Genomic DNA, 26,370 nt, shown 5'->3' with positions numbered 1-26,370 from the left:
AGTTATTGGAAAAATAGCCGGGGCGGCATATTGACACAGCTGGGCCTGAGATCAATACATCGAGAATGGGCAATACATTTTAATTTAAAACTGTTCAAACTTTAGCAGCAAATCCATGCAGCTCAGTGTACTCTGTTGCCCCAGCCAAGCTCTCTCTCTCTAACACACACACACACAGGCACACGCACGCGCGCGCACACAAGCATGCACACACAAAGGTCCTGGATGATAAAGATAGTGACTCAATTTTGTGGATCTGTTGTTCATGTACACAAACATACACACACACACACGCACCCCCCCCCCACACACACACACACACACACACACACACACACACACACACACACACACTCACAGAGTGTGATTTGAAATATGATTGGCTGAGATGTTAGAATGTGTTCACGCGTTCATCCTCGAAGTCCAGTTGACTCTGTGTTTACATACCACAATATTCTGTGTCTGTGTGCAGGCTATGAGTTATTGTTCCATAAACTAATAGAAGCTAAAAGAGCACTTTTACACGGGCATGGTGGGACGCTTTCGACATGTGTTCTCAACCTTTTTAATTATCCTAATCCAGAGATGTTAATCAATCCATACAATTAGTTTTAACAGCCAGAATAAATCACAGTGCATCTCTGATCCAGGACGCTCTCATTGATCAGCCAACAAATGAGGCTGGAGAGGGAGATGAGGCTTATTGTATTGTATTCCTATTGGACTCCTTTGCCTCAATTCTGGCATCATCCATCATCACAACCACTGTGATAAGAACTTAATAATAAAAATCAATAAAAATCGTTAAAGCCCAGACGGAAAGCGCGGCACAAAATTTTAGGTCTGCTGATGTCTGTTCCAGATGGGTATAAAGGAGGTAGGAGGGACACGTGGGACAACTTTGTCCTCTTCAGGTTCACAGAGTTGTCACAGTCCATCTCAGCAGCCAATGGGTGAAAGGCAGCAATACACAATGGACTGGTTTCTCTCTCTCTCTCTCTCTCTCTCTCTCACACACACACACAACACACACACACACATACACACGCACACACACACACACACACACACACACACCATTTACAGTAGCTATCAATCTCAAATCAAATCGATCTTTATTTATATAGCATCTTTTACAATCAAAATTGTTTCAAGGCGCTTTCCAGAATCCCAGGGCCTAACCCCAGACAAGCAACAGTGGCAAGGAAAAACTCCCCTTTAACAGGAAGAAACCTTGAGCAGGACCAGGCTCATGCAGGGGAACCCTCCTGCTGATGGCCGGCTGGGTAGACGGCTATCAGCAACTGAAAATGAAAATTAAACACCCAAAACATGTGTAAATGCATTCATGTTTTCTGATTTTATAATTCATATCCACATTAATTACATGAAGTTTAGAGTGATTTTTTTGTAGCTGCTAAAGCTAAAAGAGCTGACTCTGTAGATAGACACAAACATCAACTATGGATAAAACAGCCTGAACATAAAGGCTCTGAGAGCCTCTGTTCTTCACTGTAAGCTTTTCAGTGGTGGGTTAATCAGGGGGGCCAGTAACGCGTGCTTTTTACCCAGCAAACTTCCACATTTATTGATTTTCACACGCACACAGAGGCACACACACATAGGCACACAAACAAGAATTGACACCCATTTTCACCATGGGAACAGGTACCCATAACACCTCTTTAACTATTCTATTGGCCTCAAATAGATTTTCCCATTTTACGCTGTAGAGGCAGGAAAAACACTGGAGCAGAACTGAATGTGATAAAAATGTATCAGAAAACAGATGAACAAACATTGGAGGAAGATTTATTACTGGGGATTTTAATAAAAATTGGAGGAGGATGAATTGATTTTGGTTTGAGGGAGGGTGTTATAGAGAACAATTTATTGGGATGGCCCAGGTAAGATGCATTATTCTCCAATTGTTATCCAGCTCCAGTGTTTAAGGGGCTGATTTGTGTTGTGTATTGCATTTTATGGGTAGGAAGGAGAGGGGAAGTTGGATGATTTAGGTAGGATGTATTAATCAAAGGCAGCCATTGTGAACCATAGATCGCTGGGAAAAGGAGGTAAGGGTGACAGCTCATTCTACTCCAGAATGTTTTGGAGCACATCACCGCTTCTCCATTCCCCCTTTCTTCTTTCTTCTCACTATCTTTCTTTCTTTATTGTCTTTGAAGTAGTTTCCCTCCTTCCTCTCTTGATATTTTTTATATCCATCCTTCTTCTCAGATCAGTGAACGCTTGCTTTTAATTTTATGATGTCAAGAGTAGATTTTAACCATCCATGCGGCAAATAAACGGGGGATTTAGGAGTATTTAGTGTTCACCTCCTCCCTAAATGCATCACACTTCCTCCGTGCTCAGTGACCTTTGCCGTTGCCTGTGATATGCTAACAGTTGAGCCCATCAGCATAATCAGCTTTACCCATTTATCCAGCTGTAACACATGGCGGGTGTCCTGCGTGGAATGTGCTGCTTGTGTTAGTCCAAAGTGTTTGTCTTCTACTACAGCTATCTGTTATTATTTTGTTCAATCTGCATTTATCTTATTTTTTTCTTCATATCTCTTCATTAAATTTTGTTTGCTGGATGAAATGGCTCTAGAATAACAACTGTTTTGATCACTTCCCCATATAGTTCACTTTCACCACTGTTTTTATCCAATCTGGCCTTCCAAAAGTAGACTTTTTCCTGACGTGTCTTTTGAAAGAGTACACACACACACTCACACACACACACACACACACACACACACACACACACACACACACACACACACACACACACACAACACACACACACACACACACACACACACACAAAGTCCATTTGGCCAGGCCAGTCGCCTGTGGCCAGGGCTGATTTCTGCTGATTTAAAAGTTGATTGGTTCTGCAGAGTAAGGACTTTGCTTTTGAGTGGGCAGGTTCAGAGTGTAATGGACAATTTAAATTTAACTATCCAACAGTAATCTGATTACATTGTTGACTATTGTTTCCTCTTTGAGAAAAGTGGTCCCAGCACAATAATGATTATGTAATTTAGAACAAGATGCATTTTAGTCTGCATTTTAGTCTGTTTAATGACATATTCAATTCAGCACAGATGTAGATATTTGGAAAAATCCAGCACCTTTACATTTACACCCTATACGTGAACAATGAAAGTGGAAAATGCAGGTGGAAAGACAAATGTATCATGGGAATAACGGCTGCGGTCCGAACCCAGTCCAAGTTCTTTGGATACACACAATGAAGCACAAACTCAGGAGTGTTGACGCGTGTTATAGTGTGGTCAATGGCAACCAGCAAGTATTTTAAACCAAGACAAGGGTCAAGGTCAAGGTACAGGTCATGCAGAAGAAAGTTTAAAAAATGGAGAAACGTTGATGAAGAACTCAACTGAATATCATATAATATATAATATAAAGTATATCACAAACCTTGAACAGGACAGAAAGAATAAAGGAAAAGACAATATTTCAAAGGAAATATTTTATTGTAGTGAGGACATGCAGCTAAAACTACTAAACTAATCACAGAGGATATGTTACTTGTTTGTTGATGAGCTGAGTGTCATAATAAAATATGTCTGCTTTGGAGGTTTACGATATTAAAATCCAAACATCTACATATACTGCTTTTATATTGCCCCAGAATTAAAAACCATGGCCTGAACACAAGTGGAGCAATTACGCATGAAGGAACTTTAACAATAGCGACATATGTAGGTGCAGATGTTCTCTGTAGCACAGATTTAATCAATCATTAAGTCATTCTGCTAAACAAGGTCCAATGCATCTGGGCCAGAACCACTATATTCCTGTGTGTGCGTGCATGAGAGTGAGTGTGCATGCATGTATTCCTGTTTGTGTGTCAGGGCTGATTGCTCTTGACTTCATTAATCTCTGCAGTGTGGTTATGATTAGCTCTCTGAGGCATGCCAGAGGACATCTAGAGTGTGCACACGCACACACACACACACGCACACACACACGCGCTCCCACGCACACACACACACACACACACACACACAACACACACACACACACACGCACACACACACACACCGTTGATGGTTGATGGTTTAACCAATTAGCTGGTAGCAAAACCAAATAGACAAGCTGCAGCGGTGACACAATGTGCTCAAACACATGCGGCTGTTGAAACGGTGTCTGTTCATAAATGGAAGTGAAAGAGGTTGAGATCCTCCGCAGGTGCTTGTCTCAAAGTCTGAAAGAGTTCAGTGAGCTGAGGTTGTTTGTCATTTACTTTTGATGGACGGACGGACGAACGGACATAAGAGGAAAATAAATACAAGTGTTCAACACTGCTGGAAGATCTGATCTGATTATGGTCTCAGGAACTTGATGAAAAGGATAAGACTGGAAGTTCAATATTTTTCCAAATCATTATGTCATTATTATTTATCGAAAAGCTTTAATGTTGGGCACAAAACTTTCAAATCTGATTTTAACTGTTTTAGTGTGTTTCTCAACAAATTTACAAACTGTTCAAAGGAAGAATAAGAGGCATAAAAATGGAACAATAACACCACACATGTATGGCAGCTTGTTTGTGTGTGTGTGTGTGTGTGTGTGTGTGTCTGTGTGTGTGTGTGTCTGTGTGTGTCTGTGTCTGTGTTGTCGTGGTGATGAATCTCTCATTGTGACAGTGGGGCCGGCAGCAGCGAATGTCCTTCTGTGTGGGACACACACACAAACACGCACGCACACACGCAAACAAGAAGCCACCACACATTCACAGATGGAAACGACCATATTAATGGATCACCCCTGTCTGCACACAATCCGCCACAAATAATGATGAACCACCTCTGCATTAAACTATTTTACACAATGTTCAATTCATTATTTCTCTCTCTCTCTGTCTCTCTCTCTCTCTCTCTCTCTCTCTCTCTCTCTCCTTGCACATTTAGTGGAGCTAATAAAGGTATGATATTTCTCCTCTACAGGCACAATCATAGTTTTTATCCATTAGTAGGATATTAGGATGGGGAATGAGGAAAAGTGGGAGGGAGGGGATGGAACGTGAAGGAGGAAAAGAGAAGACTTTAAATAGGTTTCAAAGCAGTGGCGCTGTAAAAAGTAACAGCATGCAGAAAAAGGGTGATTTGTCATCGGCATGGTTATTTTGACCACATCTGGCTTTGAGACTAGTTGAGCCTCAGATGAACTTTTGCTTTAAGGATGATCCCATATTTTCACTTCTGAAAGTTCACCACCTTAAATAAATGAAAAAAATAAATATTTCCACCATGTTTCCTCACATAGGACCACGGGAAAATGACTCAGTATTAAAATATTTTAACTAGTTTAATGTGTTCTACAGTGACAGAGCACAATGTACAGATTATTTTTGTTTTTCAAAAAAGAATTCTATGAAATTAAATGTCAAATAGTGTGAAAAGATGAGTAATACAACCTTAATCTGTCCTTGGAAAAGAGATTTTTTTTACATTAATATTAACACAAAGCAAATAGAATTTGCACAAATAAATAAGACTTTTATATATAAAGGCAGATGGAAACCCCTTTTGGGAACGGTTCTTATAGTCAGAATTTCATTTTCAAACTACACTTTATTTAGTGTGGGAGGGAAGAGTCATTATGGATTTCAATTAAGTGATCCTGGTAGAGAAGGACACGTCAGAGCCAGGGAATTAATGTGCAGTGGACAGATGTTTAATAATAATGGCTGGACCGGTCCTGCCGAGAAACACACATTCTGTCAGTCGCACCCTGCTGTGGCCACACAAGCACACGTGCACGGACAGGCACACACGTGGAAGCACTGCAATCACATTCATTCATGCCCTGACACACACACACACACACACACACACACACACACACACACACACACCGTCTAGAGCAAAGTGTGACAGCGTCTGACATGGAGGCATTCACCCGCGGACCCCCGCATCACCACTGGCCTGCTTGTGCATGTGTGCGTCTTTATGACCGGTGCCGGCCACAGCACATATGGCCCTCATTTAGGAACAATGGGCGTGGAGAATGACGGGTTGGATGAGCTTCCTGACTGCGAGAGGTGACTGGAGGCATGTTAAAAGACATGCCCCGCATGGAGAGATGGAGTGAGAGACAGAGTTAGTCACGGCTAAATCGGGATCAGGAGCTATTGTAACGCAACTGTTTTGACTGAGGAGTGAAGAAAGGAACACCAAAAGCAGAGCAGGTGAAAGTAGATGTGGGCTTGATGGAAGAGCGTGCAGGGCAGTCTGGACGAGATGATGGTCTGACTGGGTCCAAAAGTGGGTCATTGCATATTGTGTAAACATTGTGTCTTCCTGTGTGTGTATTTGTGTGTGTGTCTTTCACATTTGTTATGTGGTTTCTCTCACCGACTCACTCCTGCTGACACCTAATCAGTGCCGCAGCTGAACGAATGGCTTCCAGCCGTCCTCATAGGCTTGTCAAACAAACACATCCTTAAAAATCCCTCTGTCTCTTTCACCCGCCCGTGTTTGTCACAAGAACATTTCTCTGGTAATTACCAGGGTGGCTGCCCTCCTGCTGCCCCTCGATTGATGGTTCTAACCACCACTGCTTCAACCCTCCAACCATAACTCTGCTGGGGATGCCTGACTTCTGATTTTTACCACTGAAGGGGCCCTCAGGCTGCAAATTGGACTGAGAGACAGATAGAGATGGAAAAAGATACTTAGACAAGCTCACTACCTGACACACAGAACAACAAAAATATCTGTGCAGAGGCATGAAGAAACAGAGGGACACACACTCGCTTACTGTCACAGTCTCTCATCTTTCCGTCTCTGAGGAGTAATTTATAAAACACATACTTTTCCTGCACACACACACACACACACACACACACACACACACACACACACACACACACACACACACTTTGACAGGTGAATATGGCTGAAGAGCAGTGATGAGGGAGAAATAAACTGATAACAGCATGATGGAGGGTGATAACATCAGAAATGAAGGAAATGGAAGCAGAAATGCAGCAGCTGGCTGATCAATACTCAGATCCACAATCTGCATCGAGAGGAGCCATTTTATTAACGGCTGATTGTGATTTTTCTATTTTCTTTTCATTGTTTGCTGTTTTTGTCTGGGTAGCACAAATGATAGCACAGAGAACTGACCCAAAACTAAGACACAAATTTGACTTTGAAAATGTGACTAAAGATTACTAATATTATTAATATATCATAAACACCAATTATACTATAATTTATTTTAATAGCAGTTTTAATTTTAAATTGTTTTATTTTAATAAAACAAGGCACTTATTTTTTTTAAATTGATGTTTCAGTGTCTGCCTTTGAAAAGCATATCACCATCATCAATCTGAATTAATGATGAAAAAATGTTGCAAAATCATACTGACTTATTATTCTTTGTAGGACATATTTAAAACATAAACTATTAAGGAAACAGATTTTAACTATTTCCCTATATTTTAAAGTTTAGATTAAAACTGTTCCCAATATTGTAACCTACCAAAATTGTATGAAATAAAGGTGAAAAAGCTTCAGCAAGGGATCAAAGGAGCTTTGATTTAAGGCAACATAATATGCTACAATTATTTTATGTTGTATAAATAACTGCCCTCCATACAACTGGTATCCATAGATTTCTTTCTATACTAACTATAGAAAGAGATACCAAAAACAAGGTGAGATATTATTAACAAATGACAGATATGGTTTTTGTGTCTTTGTTCATATAGAGCACTTAAGTCAGTAAGTTGATCTAGAGCGATTGCAAAATAAATTGAAAAAAAAATTGTATCTACAAAGAGAACGTTTATTTGCATGTCAACACATTTTTTTCAACACATTTGCTCACTTTTATCTCCCACGATATTATATAAATTAAGACGGGTGATGACATCATTTCTTTTGGACCAATAGTGACTGTCCTTGTTGAGGTGTGGGCAGCACTGGAACGCTTCTTCGTTGTGTTACCAAGACGACGGCAAGACGCTAAACGACATGGCGGAGCTGTTAAGTCTGCAAAGAGAAATTGAAGTTTTCATAAAGGAAAAAGCCCAGGCACACAGGTGTGACGCATTAGCTGCATTAGCAGGTGTTATTCTGATGTTTGGCTAAAGCTAAGCTAACACGTTTGCTCTGCTCCTCTAAGGTGGTTCTGTATAACAGTAGAACTTTTGGAAGCTGTAGTTTATAGATCACAGTTCTGGAAAGAAACTGACACTCAATTGTTTTATCCCCTCCAACGTCTCTAAACTAAAACGAGTTTATAATATATTTCTGTAATTTATGCACGCCTCATAAAACATTTATTTTAAAGGCTCAGGTTTTGTTTTGTTTTCTGTCATCTTAGTCTTTTTAAAGTGATTTTATATTGTTTATTAAACAGAAAATACAAGGATTTATCTATGCATTTGCCAGATAAAGATTGTCTACAGCCTTTGCTTTCTATGCACATTGACTTAAAATTCAGTCTGTTTCTGACAGTCAAGCTGAGCAAAACAGGAAGAAGGAACATCAGGCTGCTGTCCTGATTCAGAGCTGGTTCCGAGGCTGTAAGGTGCGCACCTACCTCAGGTACAGTCTATACAAATTACTCAAAAGCAGAAATAAATCAACATTTTCAGCAGATTCAAGTGCCATAGGCAATAATGTGCACCAGGCATTTATTATCATACCAATTTTTGGGTTGTTGTCCCACCTTTGGGGAGGGAAACCCTGATGCTGGCTCTGTCTCATAATTATCCCACTTCTAAAGCTTCACAAATGGCCTTGAGGGATAAATGTCACTTGAACTTTGTGCTCCTTTCACACTCTGAGAAATGAATATCCCTATTTCTGTACTTGCTCCTATCCTGTGACCCCAGCACCATTCTGCGGGGTCAGCAGACAAACGTCCAGACAGTAGGTTAATTTAGATTACTTTAGTTAATTGATCAATGTGTTAAGTGGATAATTAGCAACAATTTTAGCTGCCTAAGTGCAACTGCAGGGTTGTGCTAGCCCCACTATAAGCATTGATTTTCTGGGCATATGAATGGCCTTTTGGAAATTGATGGCCTCATTGGAGGCAGAGAATCACATTGGAGCCGCATTTAGAGTATGTTTGAAGATGAATATAAATTTGTTCACCCAAGTTAAGGGGCTGAAAACCTCATCAGACATGATCGAAAAGCCTGCAGGAGCAGAAAAGTGTATGTGGAGAGAAAGTGTGTTTGTAAGTGTAAAGATTCCCCTGACCTTCTAATTGAAGTCCTTCAGAATCAAACATTTGTATGCACAAAACAAATCTCCGTTACTGTTACCGTCTTTCAAGATTGCCCATTTTCACTGGTGGGTTTTTGTAATTGAATTTGATCTGATGACGTAGTTCTCGCATCTTCCTGTTTTTAGAGGTTTCTAATTCGTCCACACACATTATTTCTGGCTTTCCTCCTCTCCCTGTATCACAACGTTTTTCATATCGTCAGTATGTCCTTTCACAATTTATTTTTATTTTTTAACACAGCCATCTGCTCAAGAAGGCAGTCATTATCCAGAGGATATGGCGCAGCTTCAGAGCTAATGCACATTTCATACAAATGGTGAAGGTAAGGCAGTGCCTGGAATGGCTATAGGTATATTGATTATGTTATGATAGCAGGCATTAGAATTCAATTGCTATATTCCTAAGTCCCCACGTCTGACCTTAAGAGATATAATTCACTCATTACACTTTGGGAAATTAGCACTTAGGAAATATGATGCAGTATGATAAGGAATCCCATCTCTACGGCAACTTCTGAGATGTATGTGTGAGGATTATGGAGCGAGAGAGAGAAGGAGTCTGTGTGGAGTGTGTGTGTGTGTGTGTGTGTGTGTGTGTGTGTGTGTGTGTGTGTGTGTGTGTGTGTGTGTTTGAGCGCTTTTGGAAAACAAGGCCTGTTTTCAGCATATTGCCTCCAACTGCTTCTTAATTGAACAGATTGTTGATACCGGATCCAATACCCAGCGCTCTCACGTATAATTTTCCTCTGGATTGAGTTTTGTAAACGTATCACAACAACCTATTTATCATGCCTGCAAATTGACTGTTTGCTAAAGCACAACTGCCAGCCGCCGTTTGGGAGGCGTTCAAGAAATGGAACGGGGTTGTTGGGATGATGGGGGTTGGGTGGGTGCTGGAATAAACGATGAAGGATGTGTCACAACATGCACGTGGACTAAAAAAGAGGCTGTGTGGACTCATTTGGACCCAGATGAGCACTAATTTGAATCACTCCAAAATGCCACTGAATTAGTCCTGTGAGAATATTCTCTCCCCCTCTTCTTCTCTTTCTCTTGCTTCTTCCTCTCCTGCTGCAGGCTTCACCATATGTGGTGTGTGACATGCAAAGAGCTGGATTTACGGCCTTTTTCAGGTCTCACTCTTCTCCTGTCGTTACTGAAAAAGATCATACGTGCCTCCAGTGATCCCCCTTCATGCTCGCTGCGTGCTGGCGTGCCGTGCGTGTTGCTGCATATTCTCTGGCCTTTTGTTTGTCACTTCTGGCAGTGCTGTCATTGATTATGAAATCCAGAGGCGAGCGTTTGGCCGTCATACATCTCCATTAGCTCGCTACTTGACTACCATAGATTTTCTTGGCCCTTGCCTGCGTCGTCGTATTAAGAGCGGCTGTCGTCCCCTTGATACGAAGCCCTGTTAACCACTGCCTCTCTCTTTTTTTCTCTTTCCATCCTCCCTAATTTTTCTCTGGTTCCTCTTGTCTCTCTTACTTGCCCTCTTCTCTCTTTGGCCACCTTCCTCTTCCCCTCCCTTCGTCTCTACAGTGGCTCTGTGTGCGCTGCCTCGGTACTATGTATTATGTAAAAAGAGCTCTTTATCTCTGTCGCCTGCTGTGGACAGATCAGAGGGCCGGGAGACAAGATGTAACGCCATCTTTTCCTTTGTGTTCACAGGCAGCATATTTTATTACGAAGATGAATTTCTACAAGGAGATGGCAGTCAAGGTAAATACCATCACTGGGTCTTGTTTTCATGAATGGAGTAGGGTGGCGGGAGATGCTCTCTACGCTTGGGAGGCCCCGTGAAAAAGCAACCTCCAAACAGTCTTCACCAAATTCATCTTTTAAAAGCTCAACAAAAAGTTAGACCATTGCTATTAAGTCAACATAATATCAGGGGTGGGACTTGAACTCCCCTTCAGGTTTGAATCCTGTTTATGATTTTACTGCCTAGAGGTTACAGAGGTAATCATCTCCACCTCCCAGTGTGGCCCCCAACCCCCGGACGCTCTACAATGGCTGCCCAAGGGGGCCCCAGTAGAGATTTCACTCATGTTTATGGTTTAGCATAAAGAATTCTCACAGCAGCTGAACAGAAACTGTAAGAATTTGTCCTTTTTTGAGTAAAGCAATTAAAATTTTAAGAGCTACAAAAGAAGGAAATTATGTTGGCATAAATTTATAATAGGATACTATAAGTTAACAAGTGAGAAAACTCACTGATTGAAATATAATTCTCCCCATGTTGATTGATTAATATAATTTTAGTTAAGAACAATACAGTTAAGACATATTCATATTTTAATATACATAAATGTAGAATTAAAGTTAGATTAACTAAGCTAAAATTAATTAAGTTATATTCCACTAGAGTTAGATGTCTCCCATATGTTTTAGACAGAATTGTGCAATGGTATTTATGTGTATAAATACACTGGAAGAGTACGCAATTAATGTATCCACCACAACTGTTCTGTCTGTAAATGAAAAACATGATGAAAAAGAAAGAGAAAAAAGAGAATCATTGAAAATTCCCTCGTGGGATTTTTTCAGTTTACTTTTTCTCTTCTCTCATACATGTCATCTGAATGGCAGTGCGGTTGCTAACAGAAGATAATGTATTAAGGCTGTAATAGAAACCAGTGTTTACATGCTGCATCTCGGATTTGTATTAGATTCAACAGCATCGATTTCACTAGTCAACAAAGGTCAGCAAAACCCGGGGAGGCGGCAATTACTTTATTTAAAATTATCTATTGACTGGCAGATCAATGCTAATCCTCATTTTGCGCTTTGTTGTTTCTCCCCATCCTCCACTTCTCCTTTTCTCTCCTCATCATGTGATTATTCTTTTACCTGCAGTTGTTTTAATCTCCTAATTGGGCTGAAGGACACCCTCGTGTGTGTGTGTGTGTGTGTGTGTGTGTGTGTGTGTGTGTGTGTGTGTGTGTGTGTGTGGTGTGTGTGTGTGTGAGAGAGAGAGAGAGAGAGAGAGAGTATGAAACCGCTGATTTGTGCTGGCTAATTTGCAGTTTTAAAGTATGAATTTGCCTGTACTGACTCATGGTGTAAAGTGTATAAAGGACATCGTCAGTAATATCTGTCTTGCATGGGTGTTGTCTTTAATCCCTCACAGATCCAAAAGTTATGGCGGGGATTCTACGTGAGAAAATACATTCATAATTTCTACACACGCAAGAACTACCTGAATGGAGTGTTGATAACAAACGAACTTGTCAGGTAAAAAGATCTACTTTTATATCAAGCAAACAGCCGCAATGGTGAAATACCCTCAAAGAGATATTAGACTACATCAGAAGATTTGGGGAGGGGGGTCCATTTTGGGATTTTTTTAAGATGTGTGTGATTTTTTCTTGCTCAGGGTTTTCCTGAGTGTGTTTGAACAGATGAGAACAGGTGTCGGGCAACCAGCGAGGAAAAAGAGTGTCACAGGGAAGAAAGAGAGAGAAAGATCTAAAAAAGTGCTTGAGGCAAAGAGTGAGGCATGTGAAGAAATTAAAAATTAGCCTGTGATTTGAACTGCAGCTCATGCATTAATAAAACATCCTGCGCTTCAGGGCTTACTGCTACAGATACACCATCTTTTATTTTCTGGCAGAAAAAAAACATCACTTTTAGCTAATAGTCACATTTTTAATGTTGTTAATATATTGTAGCTGAAAATATCTTTAGGCCTGTGCTAAAATTAAATGTAAATTTGTTAAAGTGCTCCGTGGATCACTGACTTCCCCCCCAATTCCCGCAGCAACATTTCACCTTTTTTTCAAGCTCTCCGCTAAAGTCCACGAGGAGACGTCGTCTCTTTAGTAACGTACAACTTTGCTGGCATTTACCAGTTAGTGTAACTGGGAACATCAGCATTTATAATAGTTTGTCTATTCTAAATAGAAACATTTTCCTGTTTTTGACACGCAGCTCTTAAACTACAATTAATGGTACATCTATAGCAGTAAATCTGTAAGTAAGGGTGAATAGAGGTTGTTTGTTTGCAGGTTTTGTTTTATATCTAACTTCCTCTGTGGTCTCACCATATATATATATGCGCCTCTGCTGTTCTGAGGTGTTGAGGTCACGTTCCCTCCAGTTAATCACATGTTTATTTAGTGCTGCTGGGGTCTCGATCAATTAACGCCACGCCGCTATTTATTTAAAATATCCTTCCTGTGTTAGGGGCACGCGGCCCGATCAGTCATCCAGACACGGTCCAGTTTTAATCCACCTACTTCCTCCCTTCTGTACGCGTGTCTGTCCAGTCTGCTGCATAAATTATTCAAAGTTGGACTAATGGTCCCCATTTAGTGGGGGCTGATCTGCAGCGCATGGTAATGATAGAGGAGTGACCCCCAGACTGGCACAGCCCTCTCTTCTCTTTTAGTCTCTCTCACTTGTGACAGAACTCCCCTGCATCAAACTCTTTGTGTCATTTCATCAAGTCCAGCATCCAGCTGATACATGCTTCTTGCAATACTTTTTTCCATCCCTCGCCCCCCACAACCTGCTTCCCTCCCTCTCCTTCTCTATTTCAATCTATTTTTCTCTTTATCTTTCTCTCCTGCTGCTGTCTGGCTGTGCTTCATTGTCCATCCTCATCCATCCTTCCTCTTCTTCTGCATAGCCTAATGAAGTCAGGACCCTGGTCCATTCCCCACTCTGCTATAGTTTTCCATGATACCCCAACAATTTATCACTTTGTCAGGAAGACACTTAAAGTTTCTGAGCTTTAATAGGAGCGTGCGCTGGGATGGAAGAAGGAATTAGGAAAGCAGAGGGGGCTGATTGTGCATCTTTACTAAATGTGTGGGCGTGGTCATGGCCACCACCAACAGAGCCTGTTGTCTGCATGAATTATTCCTCTATCTGCGATAAACAGCTGGGTAATAATTACTGAGATGATCTGATAAAGTCTGACTGAGAATGCAGATGGGAACAAGGTGTTTACAGAGGTGTTGGGAACCAGCAGCTTTTTTTAATGCTTCTGTTGATATACGCTGTCTTTCTCCTTTCTCCTGTCTCCCTTTATCCTGGAGTTCTTCGCTCCCCCTCTTTCGTGTCCCTCTCAAGGACGTTCATAAAAGAAGAGCTGGTTGTGGTGGAGGCAGCGCAGCCCAGCCTTCATTCGTCAGTCTTTGTTTTGCTGCTTGCTCGTTCTGATCGGTTTAGGGTGGTGAAGTTCACTCCTTCAGTCAGATCGGATTTGTATATTGTGCTTTTCATGTGACGTGTGTGCTGAAGCATAATCTGACTTCTGTTGCCTTTCTTCCTTTCCACAAAATAACTTTGGAAAGTAAGAAAAGAGAGTCAAGTATGATTTTGTTTTGGTTCTCTCCTGATTTTAATTATTTTAATAAGTGTGCAAACCAGAAGTTAGTTATTCCAGCAAAGATGAGAGGACATGATGAAGAACCACCGAGGTAAAGTAACACTTACACAGGTGTTTCTCCTGTATTGAATCGTAGTCACTAATAAGTTCAGGAATAGAACATCTTAATAAACAATATAAAAACATTGGAATGCGTCACCGACACTGGTCTCCTCCCAGATGGCCTCTCCTTGTGATCTATTGAATCATTTAATTGGATCAACTAGAACAGCCAATCAAGCTCAGCTGCTATTAAATATTTAAACCCTGACCAATTAGCTGCTCTCAGGTCCGTCCTGTCTTCTCATGCTGCCTCACTCTCTCATATCCCATCAGGCCACGATGGCCTGCTGTGAACCAGAGAGTAAATAATTGAGGAATACGTGTGAAATGTGGCTGTTCTATATTAACCATTTCAATAAGTGAACAGTTCACGGTGAAAATGTCATTTAGACTTTCAATTACTGGAGACTTTTTCTGCAGAGCTCCAGCAGCCATTCGGATAAAGCTCACACTGAACACATTACAGGATTAATTGAGTAATGCAGCTTATTTATTACTGTTAAACAGGCAACAAAACAGCTCTTTAATTTCTAGTTTCAAAACACAGTTATTATTATTGGGGACCAAAAGTATGCTACTAGTATTCTGAATCAAAATGAGATGTTTATGCAGAAAAAGCAGCACTGGCTATTGCTTATCAAGAAACACTTATCAGCATCAGAATGAGTAGATCACATGTTAAAGACATTGGTTTTTATAGACAAGACTTGGTTACTTTGTATTCAACTATTATTTCACTCTTTTTCTCACTTCAGTTTGTAGGATTAAGATAATGATCAGTTTGTCCGTCCTTCCTTCCTTCCTTCCTTCCTTCCTTCCTTCCTTCCTTCCTTCCTTCCTTCTTCCTTCCTTCCTTCCTTCCTTCCTTCCTTCCTTCCTTCCTTCCGTCCGTCCGTCTGACACAGAGGGCACGTGCTGCGTGTTGAACACGGCTAATGAGGGTTGTATGTTGTGGTGGCTGGTTGGGTCGACACAGATCGAGGTGCCTTCAGCAGTTACAAATCTGTTTGGCTTTTGTCCACTACACAGCAATTAATAACACGAGCTGGTGGCAGGGAAACAAAGGTCACCCATTCAGCCTGACAGACAGACAGACACAGACTCAGACACACACATACACCTATACTGAAACACCTACTCGCAAAAATAAGACGTTTGTGCGCAAACATGTGCGAGTGTACTGATGATGACCTGAGAGGGCAGAATTTAACCCCTGAAAACATTGAAAGTCATTCTTAAACTTGTTCAGTATAAATAAACACATATTCTGTGAATACACACTCTTTAACCAGGCTGCCTTCTAATAGATAAAACTGTATATTTTATATTAATAAGTTATTTTCCTGTTTACTACATGGAAAATAGGGGCCAAACAACCTTCCCTTCCCCCCACATACACATTTATACAAATACAGACACATCCTGAATTTACGTGTTTAATATATAAACACGCAGGTACATTTAGAGCTGGTCTGCTTCTCACCTTTGTCACACACACACACACACACACACACACACACACACACACAGATGCACGTGCACACACACAATTACACAGTCACACATATTCATTTATTTTGTAATTTAATCTGGGGCTGAGGAAGAAATGAGAATGCAGAGTCAACGCAGACAGCGTTGTGATTTCCTTTAAATGTCACTAGCTGCAGAATTTGTTAACCTCACATTACAGACACGCTATGAATATTCTGATTCCTGCAGAGACTCGTTATTGAAGCCAGAAGCTGTGTATAGATGGGAGCAGTAGAGAAGGATGGGGGAAAATGAGCTATAGGAAAAGAAACAATCATTGTCTGCATGCGCACGCCTATGTGTATGTGGGTGTGTGTGTATCTGTGTGTATCTGTGTGTCTGTGTGTGAGTTTGCACATTACCAGTGATATGTGTGCTTTAGCAGTACTTTTCAATTCCCTTTTAAGTTATTACCTCCTTGGAACAATAAGGCTGTGTGATTGCAGAATGAAATTGCTGTGTATGGGCTTTTAATGCATCCCATTTAGCCAGCCCCGCTTAACAGATGTCACAGACAGACCTGTCCTGGCTGCAGTGATGAAATATATCCATCATCCTCCCACTGATAGCCTCTTGTGCTCTCTTTGCTAGTTTCTGTCCCAGCACTCTCATTCTCTGGTTTTTCCCTCCTCTGTCTTTGCCTCTGTCTCAGTCGTTGTCTCTTATCATCAGACATTTATTATATCCACCCCAGTCACATTTATGACAGAACAGCTAATAATGTACAAAATGTACTTGTCTGCAGAAATATACTTCTGTCCACACAGCAATTGAGCTTTTATCCTAAACATGCCCAGAGTTAACAGTCATCTCATGACAGTTGAAGCCACCCTTGAACCAACTAGTGATTCACTTCATTAAATTATATGGTTTAGTTAACTGCTCAGTTAGTCCTTGCTGTGTTGAATGAAAGTGCTGCTGTGTCTCTGTGTAGGAGGGAGATGGATAAACTTGAGGAAGTCCACAGGAGAGAAAGAGAGAATTTTCAGATGATGGAAAAGGAGAGAGAGAGAGCCAACCAAGCCCACAGGTCTCACCATCTTCTGAGCACAAAACAGGTTAGTCCATAACACACCCAGACAAATTCAATCATTGTTGTCTACATGTTCTTCACTAGTTTAACTGTAAATCTCTGTACCTGCATGCATGGAAATGAGTTATGTGCATGCTGAATACCTAATAAAGAGCTCTGCAGCTGTTCATTGAAAGACTTTAAATGCCATCTTTTCCAGAAACTCTGAAATCATAGTCATGTCAAACGCCTTAAACTGAATCACTCATGTACAGAGTCACATTTTTCCTACTGATGTGTTGCCAGAGTCCCCAAATGTATCCCATAACAGGATCTAAAACCAGGAATAGATCTAAAATTCAACAAAATGGGACAAATATATCTGTTGCCTTAGAGGTCAGTGGTCAGTGGGAGACTCTGCGAAAAAGTTAATAAACCCTGTTACATGGTAGTTATAGTCCAGTAATAATCCCATTGCCATTTTGGTTACTGTTACTTGTTACTTTTGGTTACTCACATCTGCAGGGAACAGACTTTAGAACACACACTCAAAATCACATGTAAGATAAAAAGGAAAATGCCGATGACTGAATGTGTGCTCATGGAACTTGTGAGGTGCTGAATGGAGTGTTTTAGTTATTCTCAGCACAGGTGTAGTGTGTGTGTGTGTGTGTGTGTGTGTGTGTGTGTGTGTGTGTGTGTGTGTTTGTTGTGTGTGTGTGGTGTTTTGGGGATGATGGTCATCACCATGGCTTCCCGCTGCGATCATAATGAAGACGAAGCACACTGGTCATTGTTGATTCAGCTCTACTATTTCTCTCCAGCTGCCCCTCCATACCAACGTCATTGGGAGTTAGATTGTGCTTTAGATTGAGGTTCCAGATGCTCTGGAGCAACTGAATTGATGTCTGATTTCTGTATCCCCTTAGAATCCATATTTGATGAATTGTAAGAAAGAAAAACTTTTGGTACTTTCTCCATCAAGCTCCTTCTCTCTTTTTCTTTCTCCCTCTCTTTCTCTACATATGGCAGGAGACTCTTTCCTGCCATACGCTGACCTTGTCAGCAGTGAATAGATGGCTCTCCCACACAGTTCATCCTTCCTCACTACTCGGACCCCAGCCCACACACATATGCACACACACACAGTCACACACACCCTCTCTCTCTCTCTCACACACACACACACACACACACAAGCACACTTACACACATATTACCAAAATGCCCCAAGTCCCTATGACAGAGACAAAGATGGTGTGTTCCTGGGGTCAACATCATTGCTCTTCCCGTAGCTAGGTTGCTACTTTTGGTGTGTGTGTGTGTGTGTGTGCGTGTGTGTGTGTGTGTGTGATGGTATGCATTACACTGGTGCGTATGTTTGTGTACCCCATGCCTTCTGTTTCTTGTGAACTAGGTAAAAGGTTGCTGTCACGCATGTCTTCATCTGTTTCCCGCCAACATTTATGATCTGTAAGAAATGAAAGATATGAACCACATTCATCCCATTTTAGACGTGATGATCTATTTGCTGGTTTTGTCCAGGCTTCTTATTTCATTCTAACAACGCTAAAGTGGAAAGGTCTCTACAGAATCTACCATGTCCAAATGTGTTCCCAGTTATTTTATTTCTAGAGTTCTTGTGGATAGCTGAGTGCTGTCTCACCTTGACTTAAATGTTTGTGAGCTGATCACTCCACAGAAGAAGCGAGCAGTCGAGTTCGGTGCACTCGGTGATAATGAAAGAGCAAATATTGAATGAATATCTGAAACAAATTCATTCACGCACATTGTGAGAGAGCCTATTTTAGTTTATTTTATGAACAAATTGTTAAAATGGATTCAGGCACAAATTGAAGGAGTCAGATGCTGAGTAAAAAACTATTTAATGCAATAAATAACATGTAAACAACAAATAACAGCATAACTATATTGTGAACACTGCTTGTTGTGTTGATGGTGACACTGAACTGAACAAGAACTGAACAAAGAGGACAACAATCAGTCAAAACTCTCAGCAGTGATTCTAAAATCTGACCACTGCGGTCAACCTCTGTGAAACGTAGATATAAATTTGTGCTCTTTTCCATCGAAAACACTTGACATTTCTAAGAAATGTGCTGACTCTAGTTCTGAGACACTAATGAACTCGTCTATTGATGTTATTAGGAAAAAGAGCAAGGTTTGGTTTCATATGCCTAAAGCAATTTTCTACTTTGCCCTTTGTCTTTGCTCTCTCTGTTGTCCTGCTCAGTTAGAGTGGCCTAAATAGCTGGCGGTATTATTAGCATATAGAGTAGATACTCCTCCAACTCAGAGCTTTGGTCTGGTAATTAACACACATGGAAAAGGATCACTGTGATTTAAATAATTATTTTTCAGACCGTCTGTGGCAAATCTCTGTCCCACTTCAGAACAGGGAAGGCAGAGTTTGAATGTGTGTTCTCATGTGTGCACTGTTGAAAAATGACATGATTCAAATGATTCTTCAACACAGCTGAGTTGTCCCTGCAGTCTCTGGTGATCTGCAGCCATCAGCTCCAGCCCAAACATTTAACCCAGAACCTCGTGGTCTGTGACTTCGATGTTGGGGGAAATAAATAATGTTTCTTTGTGAAGACTGAAAGATTATTAAGTTGCGTTTTTAAGACAATGATGAGGTGAAACAACTGCTAATTACTCAATGAATCACTCATAATCTAAACTATGTATTTTAAACAGCTCTGGTGTTGGTTTTCTTTGATCACTGCTGTAGTGCAGGATTAACCCCCCTTCCCCTCGTCTTGCTTTTCAGCGACCGGGGATTTTCAACTCTCCATTCAGACCAGCCCCTGATGAGATGGAGCAACTGCTAAGGCAGGTCAAACACCATACTCCCACCAGCATGGCCCCCAGGGTCTGGACCCCTCTCTTGGGCCTGCCTGGCACTCCCGCCCCCAGAAGCTCCAGGACACCTGGATCCTCGCTGGTCATTGGAAGGTTTTCCTACTCAAGGCCCATACTACCCCCTATTGTTAGCAGGGAAAAGCCAACAAGGCCACAGATAAATCAGTGGAGGCAGGCAAAAAGCACAGCAGTAGAAGGAGATTTTAAAAGACTTAGAGGGTCAGACTGCTAAACTGATAGCAAAAAGGTAAAGCCACAGAGAATGCATGGACATGGGTTTGGCTTCTAACTCTTATTCCTCCATGGCGTTCTCATCCCACTAAAGATGTTGATAAATGCAGGGATCCTCTAAAACTCCTTTTAAAAGAGAATGACATCATTAAAACATGGCGGACAGCTCTCTTGGGGGCCACTGAGGAGAGACACTTAATGTCTGTCTTTCAGTGAGTACTCTCTCTTTAAGTGGCCTCTGTGTTACCAGCAGACGCTTCTACTGTATCAACTCTTTTGCAGATGTGTTTTTTTTCTATATTCACTGTGGTTGATGTACAAAAAATTATAGAATACAAAAGAGATCTGACCGACATGCTGACATGAAGCTTAAATGGATTTGATGTCTTTACAACATATCTGACGAATTTCCAAAAGTTGTTGGAAAAGATCACTGCAGCCTTGCTTATCCAAGAAAGTGGAGTGCAAAGGTGAGTCAACACTAGAAATAAAACTAGAAGTACTGTAAATACATTTTACTTGGATGTAACATTTCATACTGTAAAATGTGGCTGTTAAAAATCACATGGTTGCCAGTTGTGGGGTGAGAGGCCTGTTGTAGAGCATCATCATCATCATCATCATCATCATCATGATCATCATCATCATCATCATCATAATTACTGTATCAGACTAAAAGGGTGTAGACTGGAGACATGGGCTGATTCTTTACCACAGCAGCACACGTCCATGTGGGCATATGTGTATTCACCCCTGTAGTCTGGTGTCAGTCTCCTGGTGATCAACAGAATAAATTATGTCTGTGTTATTCTGTCTTTGCCTGTTTCTGTGTTTTGTGTGCATGTTTTATTAGGGCAGAACTCTCCCCCGCTGCACTTACCCCCTCAGCCTCTTCATCCCTAGTGCGATAACGATCTGATGGTGATGGATAAGGTTGAGGTACTGGCTGTGGAAGTGGTCAGGCCAGGCCACCGATCCTGTGGAGATAGGAGAGCAAGGACAGGGTCCAAATTCCTCCCGTTTTAAACAACTGAAGGTCACTTCAAACAAAGCAACCATTAAGCTAATCTCCACGGTACTCTTGTACTTCAGATTTACACAAATAAAAGTCTATGTGAACAGTGAAGATATAAAATACGACTACTGCAAAAAGCCACGTTTCTGTGTAACTTTCATATGTCAGCAGACATCAGGAAGTAATCACTTCGGGGTAGGGCCCACAATGTCAAGAAGATGTGCTGTGAATGAAATTGACAGACGTCAAAGTTTATCTGACGTGCTGACAGATGAAATTAAAGACAGAGATCGGGATGGATTTTAGGGCTTTCTCTATTTCCTGTGCTCCAAACATGACTAGAGGTTTTTTAGGGGAGTTCTTGTTCATGCAGTAAGATTCTGAGGGAAGGACGGGTGAGCTCACCAGAGCTGTGATCATCTCACCAACTCCACCCTCATAGTTACCTTTTTAACTTACTTCATTTTTCAGGGCACATCCAGAAAGAGAGAAATATTTCCCCATCATATTGTGGAAGGTTTTTACACCCAAAAAGGACACATTGACCATTACATCAGAAACTTATTACCAGCATGAATTAGGAAGTGAACTTAGGATCTCAAGTTTCGTACTAAGATTTCAGATGAATGATTTTTGTCCCCGATTTCCTGTTATTCCATGGTGGGGTCCAAATAGTGTAGATGTTGTAGGTGTTTGCCGTTAAGGTACTTCAGCCCATCAACTGTAACAGGGAGTCTGGTCACTCTAAAGGATCTAACACCAAGACCTGTCTCCATCTTGCTTTAGTCATAAGCTGCTGCTGCACGGCAGAGGTATCATCTAAAGATGGAGGTATGTGTAAGCAGCATCATGTAGTGATCATTATCTGATCCCTGTTTGTCGCTGTGTTGGTTCCAGGCTGTTCAGAGAGCCTGGGGGAGGCACTGTTCCATCTGCAGACTTCTCTCAGCTGCTACAACACAGGTGTAAGCCTCAGCCATGCTGTGAGAACAATCAAACAATCAACACATGTGCATTAATACACTGACCTGCTCCAAATGACCTGCATGTGAACCAGAAGTGTTTCTGTAAAAGGTTTCCGTCAAGTATGTAATTTTTTTAATGTCACACCAAAGAATACAGATATGAGTGGACACATATATATTGTGTGCACGCAGCACAAGCACAAGCAAATTCATGCAACATTAAGTCGCAAATGACCACAGGCTCATCATGCAAACTAAAGGGACTTGGCCAGAAGATTATTTTAAGAGCCTTCAGTGAGTGTTTATAATAAACCCCCCCTGCTTTATTTTTCAGGCTTATCTTCTTTTAGTGCAGGAATTGTTTGTCTTTGCTAAAACACTTGTCTATCCTCATTAGCCTTCTCAGGCTAATCTACTCGTGGGTGTGTGAAGTGACGTTATTAACCCCTGTTTCATCTTTCATACAGTCATTTTCCTGACCGCAGTTGAAAAGACCACCCACTTTTCATTTCACTCAAAACTTCCTCAGCTTTTTTCCTCATTGGAATTAAATGACTGTGATCTTTTGTGAAAAAGAAACTAAACTTACGTTTGTATTTAAAATTGAGCCCCCGGTGATCCAGCCAGTGTGCTGTTGCCCACCACTCAGACTGAGACACTGGCCCGAGTGTTGCATTTCTGATGATTGAAGATTTAGGAAACGTTCATTTAAACCTATCTGCACTCAGTGTTAAACATTGCTTTTTAATACAGTTTTCATTTAAATTGTGGTCCTGTTTTTATATGGGTCAACTGTATCCATCTCACATAGAAATTATGAATAATAAAGAGAAGATCAGAAGGTAAAATGACCACGTGCTTAATCTCTAGTCTTCAGTTTGGACATAAAACCTGGCCTCTTTCCCTCTGTTGTCCCATGCAGACTGAAGGAAGTCTCACCTTTCAATTGCCTAAATTTTAATGTGAAAGGCATTTTCTCCTCTACTAGAACAGAGAAGGAGCCGTGAAGCAGTGCAGCCTAACCCTTTCAACTTGAGTTGCACAAATTTGTCAAAAGTGACAGCAATTTAATAAATCGCCGCTCTCCATCATGCACATATGCACACCCACCCACACACAGACACAATTCCCAGTTCTGCCCTCTGCTGCCCCCTCTCCATGTATACGTAAATGAGGTGCATGCTTGGTTGTGTGTCTGAGTCTGTTAGTGTGTGTGTGTGTGTGTGTGTGTGTGTGTGTTGTGTGTGTGTGTGTGTGTGTGTGTGTGTGTGTGTGTGTGTGGACCCTGCGGTCTGGTCCAGGCATTAGGTAATTGACTGTGTCTTTGCTCAAGGCCTTTCATGGATCACCGTCCTTTATTAGCTCACTTCCCAGCACCTACGCACACCTACGTGCGTGCACACACACACACACACACACAGGTCCCCAGCAGCCCCACCCAAACCTCTTACCCTCCACCAGCAGCACCCAGACCCAATTGCCTGGAAACAAGGAGTGAAGCAAGCGAAAGGGAGAGGAGCGAGGGAAGAAGGAGAAAGTGGCGACGGGGGAATGAACTAATACGGCCTGGGGAAGTGGAGATAGATAAGTATGGAGAGTGAGTGGGTGGGTGAATGTGGTCTCCTACAGCTGACAGCAGGGGACCAGTTTTGGTTATTGCATCAGTGCATATTCATGAAATGCGAAATGATGGATCTTCAAGCCTTTAAATGTGAGGGAAATGATGGCTTCTATTGGTGATCTTTTAATCAAAGTCAAACTTTTGATTCACAGCAACAATTTCACGTGTTTTTCTAAATTAATTTCTTCAATTCTTTTAATGTTATTTGACAAATATTGACAATTTTATAAATGCATTGATATAAATATACATTGCCAGCTGGTCTTGCTGGAACATTTGGTTTGTTAGTATAATGTACAAGAGTGCCTTTGTTTCTGTCTTTCTTACAGTTAATGTAAGTTTTGAAGGTGTACCTCGGGATGAGACATCAGAGGTGTTGGATGAAACCCAGATTTGACCCTGATTTATTTCTATTATTCTGTGCCTTGACAAAGACTTTCCTCTTTGCTAACACTGCAAGACTGGATGTTGTTGAAGAAGATGAGGACAACAGCAGCTTGGCTGTGTCACTCTGAGCTCATTACAGACCACGTTTCCTCCCTGTCGTCTGCCTGTGCAACGCTCATCCTTACTCTTACTCCCTCTACCTCTGTTCGCTCTCTCTTCTCTCACTATGTGGTAATTAGCGAGTTGGTCCTATCGTTGGCATCACCTCTAGCTGTAGCAATGGCCTGCAGAGCTTCTTGTCACAGCTCAGAGGGCCATTGGAGTGGACAGCTCAACCCTAGTACTCATCATCTTTATGCCGTCCCCAGCCACCCTCCCCCCAGCCACTTTTTCTATCCAGCTATGCCCCTAATTATTTTCAAACTCTAGCCACAGCCCTCTCACCCAGCCACTGACACATTACCTAGTCCTGTTTGTAATCATCAGCCCAAGCCTTGTTCTCAGCCTCTGCAAAGCCCGAAGGCTCATCATTAGCATAGCTCATTTTGTGTTTATTTCAGAACTGCAGCTTTCTGGCTTGACCATCACAGCTCCTGGCAGTAGAGCACGGTGATCACCCCGAGTTCAACTCCCAGACCTTTATTTACCACGGCCATCTGTGTCGCAGTAACAAAATCTATCAATGCAAATGTAACTCTGTCTGTCAGGACACACAGCAACAAAACACCGAAATGTGACCTCCCACCTCTCCATGAACTCATCATCCACAGTTCAGGCCACAGGGAGCCATGCAGTGGTTGCCCTTTCTCCTACTTATGTGTCCTTGCCTTTATTTCCCAGGTTCCCCAATTTCACAATGCCCTAAGACCCCATACTAAGAAATGCTAGGCAGTGGATTAGGGTTTTTTTAGCCTGTGAAGCAGCTAAACCCACCAGTAATTAATTTATAATGCAGATATGGGAAAGCCCTGTCTGTTCATGCTAACTTTGTGATTGTGCCTTGTCACCAGTGGTACTGCCTGCAACCACGAAGGATAACTAATTAGGATGCTACGTGCTAATCAAGCACATTGCAGTGAGTGGTCACGTCTGTGTCTGCCTACGCTCCAAGCCTTTCCTTCCCCTTGCATTAGATTGACACCCATCACAGCATTCCAAAAGAGAACAACACACAGATACACAATGCAATGTATGGACACAAACACACATATAATCCTGTGCACACTTACATGCACATACAGGTACTCTTTAATGTTGTCCCTGTACATCCTCATTATCGTCTCCACACACACCCTACACTGCATCCTCCCCTCTCACTGGCAGGGTGAAGCTTATTTCATCTCTTTTTTTTTGCAGCAAAGCTTTGGGCGATGTTGAGGAAGAGAACGTCTCACACAAATCCAGACACAAGTTCATCGTTAATGGTCTGGACCATAAGGTATTACTGCGATGTACACAACCGACGTACGGGGGACTTTTTAATGGGAACAGTATTCATTAGCAATTAATACCTAAAGTGAGACAGGCCACGAGCAGAGACAGAGGAATTAGGAGGGGCCGGGGCACCAAATGTGTGAACTCAAATGCATCAACCTTTTAAGTGTGTCCATCTGTGTATGTATTTCCTATGTTATCGTGTCCATCCATCTCACGGGCTGTGCTGCATTAGTGTCCGGGTTACAGCGGCGGGCGAGCAGAAACACTAATTTTCCATAACCATTTTACAGCGTGTGTAAAACTCTGCAGCCCGTTCATTTGCACAGCCATAAAACATTCCCTCTGCCATACTGCCGCCTACTCGGAACCCCACATTTATCAATTAACCCAGCGCTCCACTTCCATTATGGTGGAATTTCGCTCTGCAAGGAGCAACAAGAAAGGTCGAGAGCACGCAGCATCAGATTACACGGAGAATCTCAATTAAATGATGATCGTATTTTTGATGCGATTTAAGTTAATGAACGACAATAGATTGTATTATATGTGTCACAAGCTGT

The 26,370-nt window shown here is 41.7% G+C and overlaps 1 protein-coding gene across 1 annotated transcript; it reads left to right on the top strand.

Moving 5' to 3' along the window:
• The first annotated feature begins 7,969 nt into the window (after positions 1–7,969).
• spata17 (spermatogenesis associated 17) lies at positions 7,970–21,193 on the top strand. The gene is made up of 7 exons (XM_057025215.1): positions 7,970–8,088; positions 8,507–8,596; positions 9,528–9,609; positions 10,958–11,008; positions 12,420–12,523; positions 17,191–17,314; positions 20,063–21,193. The coding sequence occupies exons 1-7, from the start codon at positions 8,021–8,023 to the stop codon at positions 20,384–20,386; spliced, it is 843 nt and encodes a 280-aa protein (XP_056881195.1). The 5' UTR covers positions 7,970–8,020; the 3' UTR covers positions 20,387–21,193.
• Positions 21,194–26,370: the final 5,177 nt, after the last annotated feature.

Source organism: Takifugu flavidus, chromosome 2, assembly GCF_003711565.1.
Source record: "Takifugu flavidus isolate HTHZ2018 chromosome 2, ASM371156v2, whole genome shotgun sequence".
Lineage (NCBI taxonomy): Eukaryota > Metazoa > Chordata > Actinopteri > Tetraodontiformes > Tetraodontidae > Takifugu > Takifugu flavidus.
The sequence above is the reverse complement of the archived record's forward strand: the minus strand, read 5'-3'. Positions and strand labels throughout refer to the sequence as shown.

What these genes read in the sequence shown, in the direction of transcription:
- spata17 (XM_057025215.1), top strand. Translation starts at nt 8,021, where the DNA reads ATGGCGGAGCTGTTAAGTCTGCAAAGAGAAATTGAAGTTTTCATAAAG. An exon ending in ACAAGGAGATGGCAGTCAAG is followed by an intron (nt 11,009 to 12,419) that starts GTAAATACCATC and finishes AATCCCTCACAG; the next exon opens with ATCCAAAAGTTATGGCGGGG. An exon ending in ATAACAAACGAACTTGTCAG is followed by an intron (nt 12,524 to 17,190) that starts GTAAAAAGATCT and finishes GTCTCTGTGTAG; the next exon opens with GAGGGAGATGGATAAACTTG.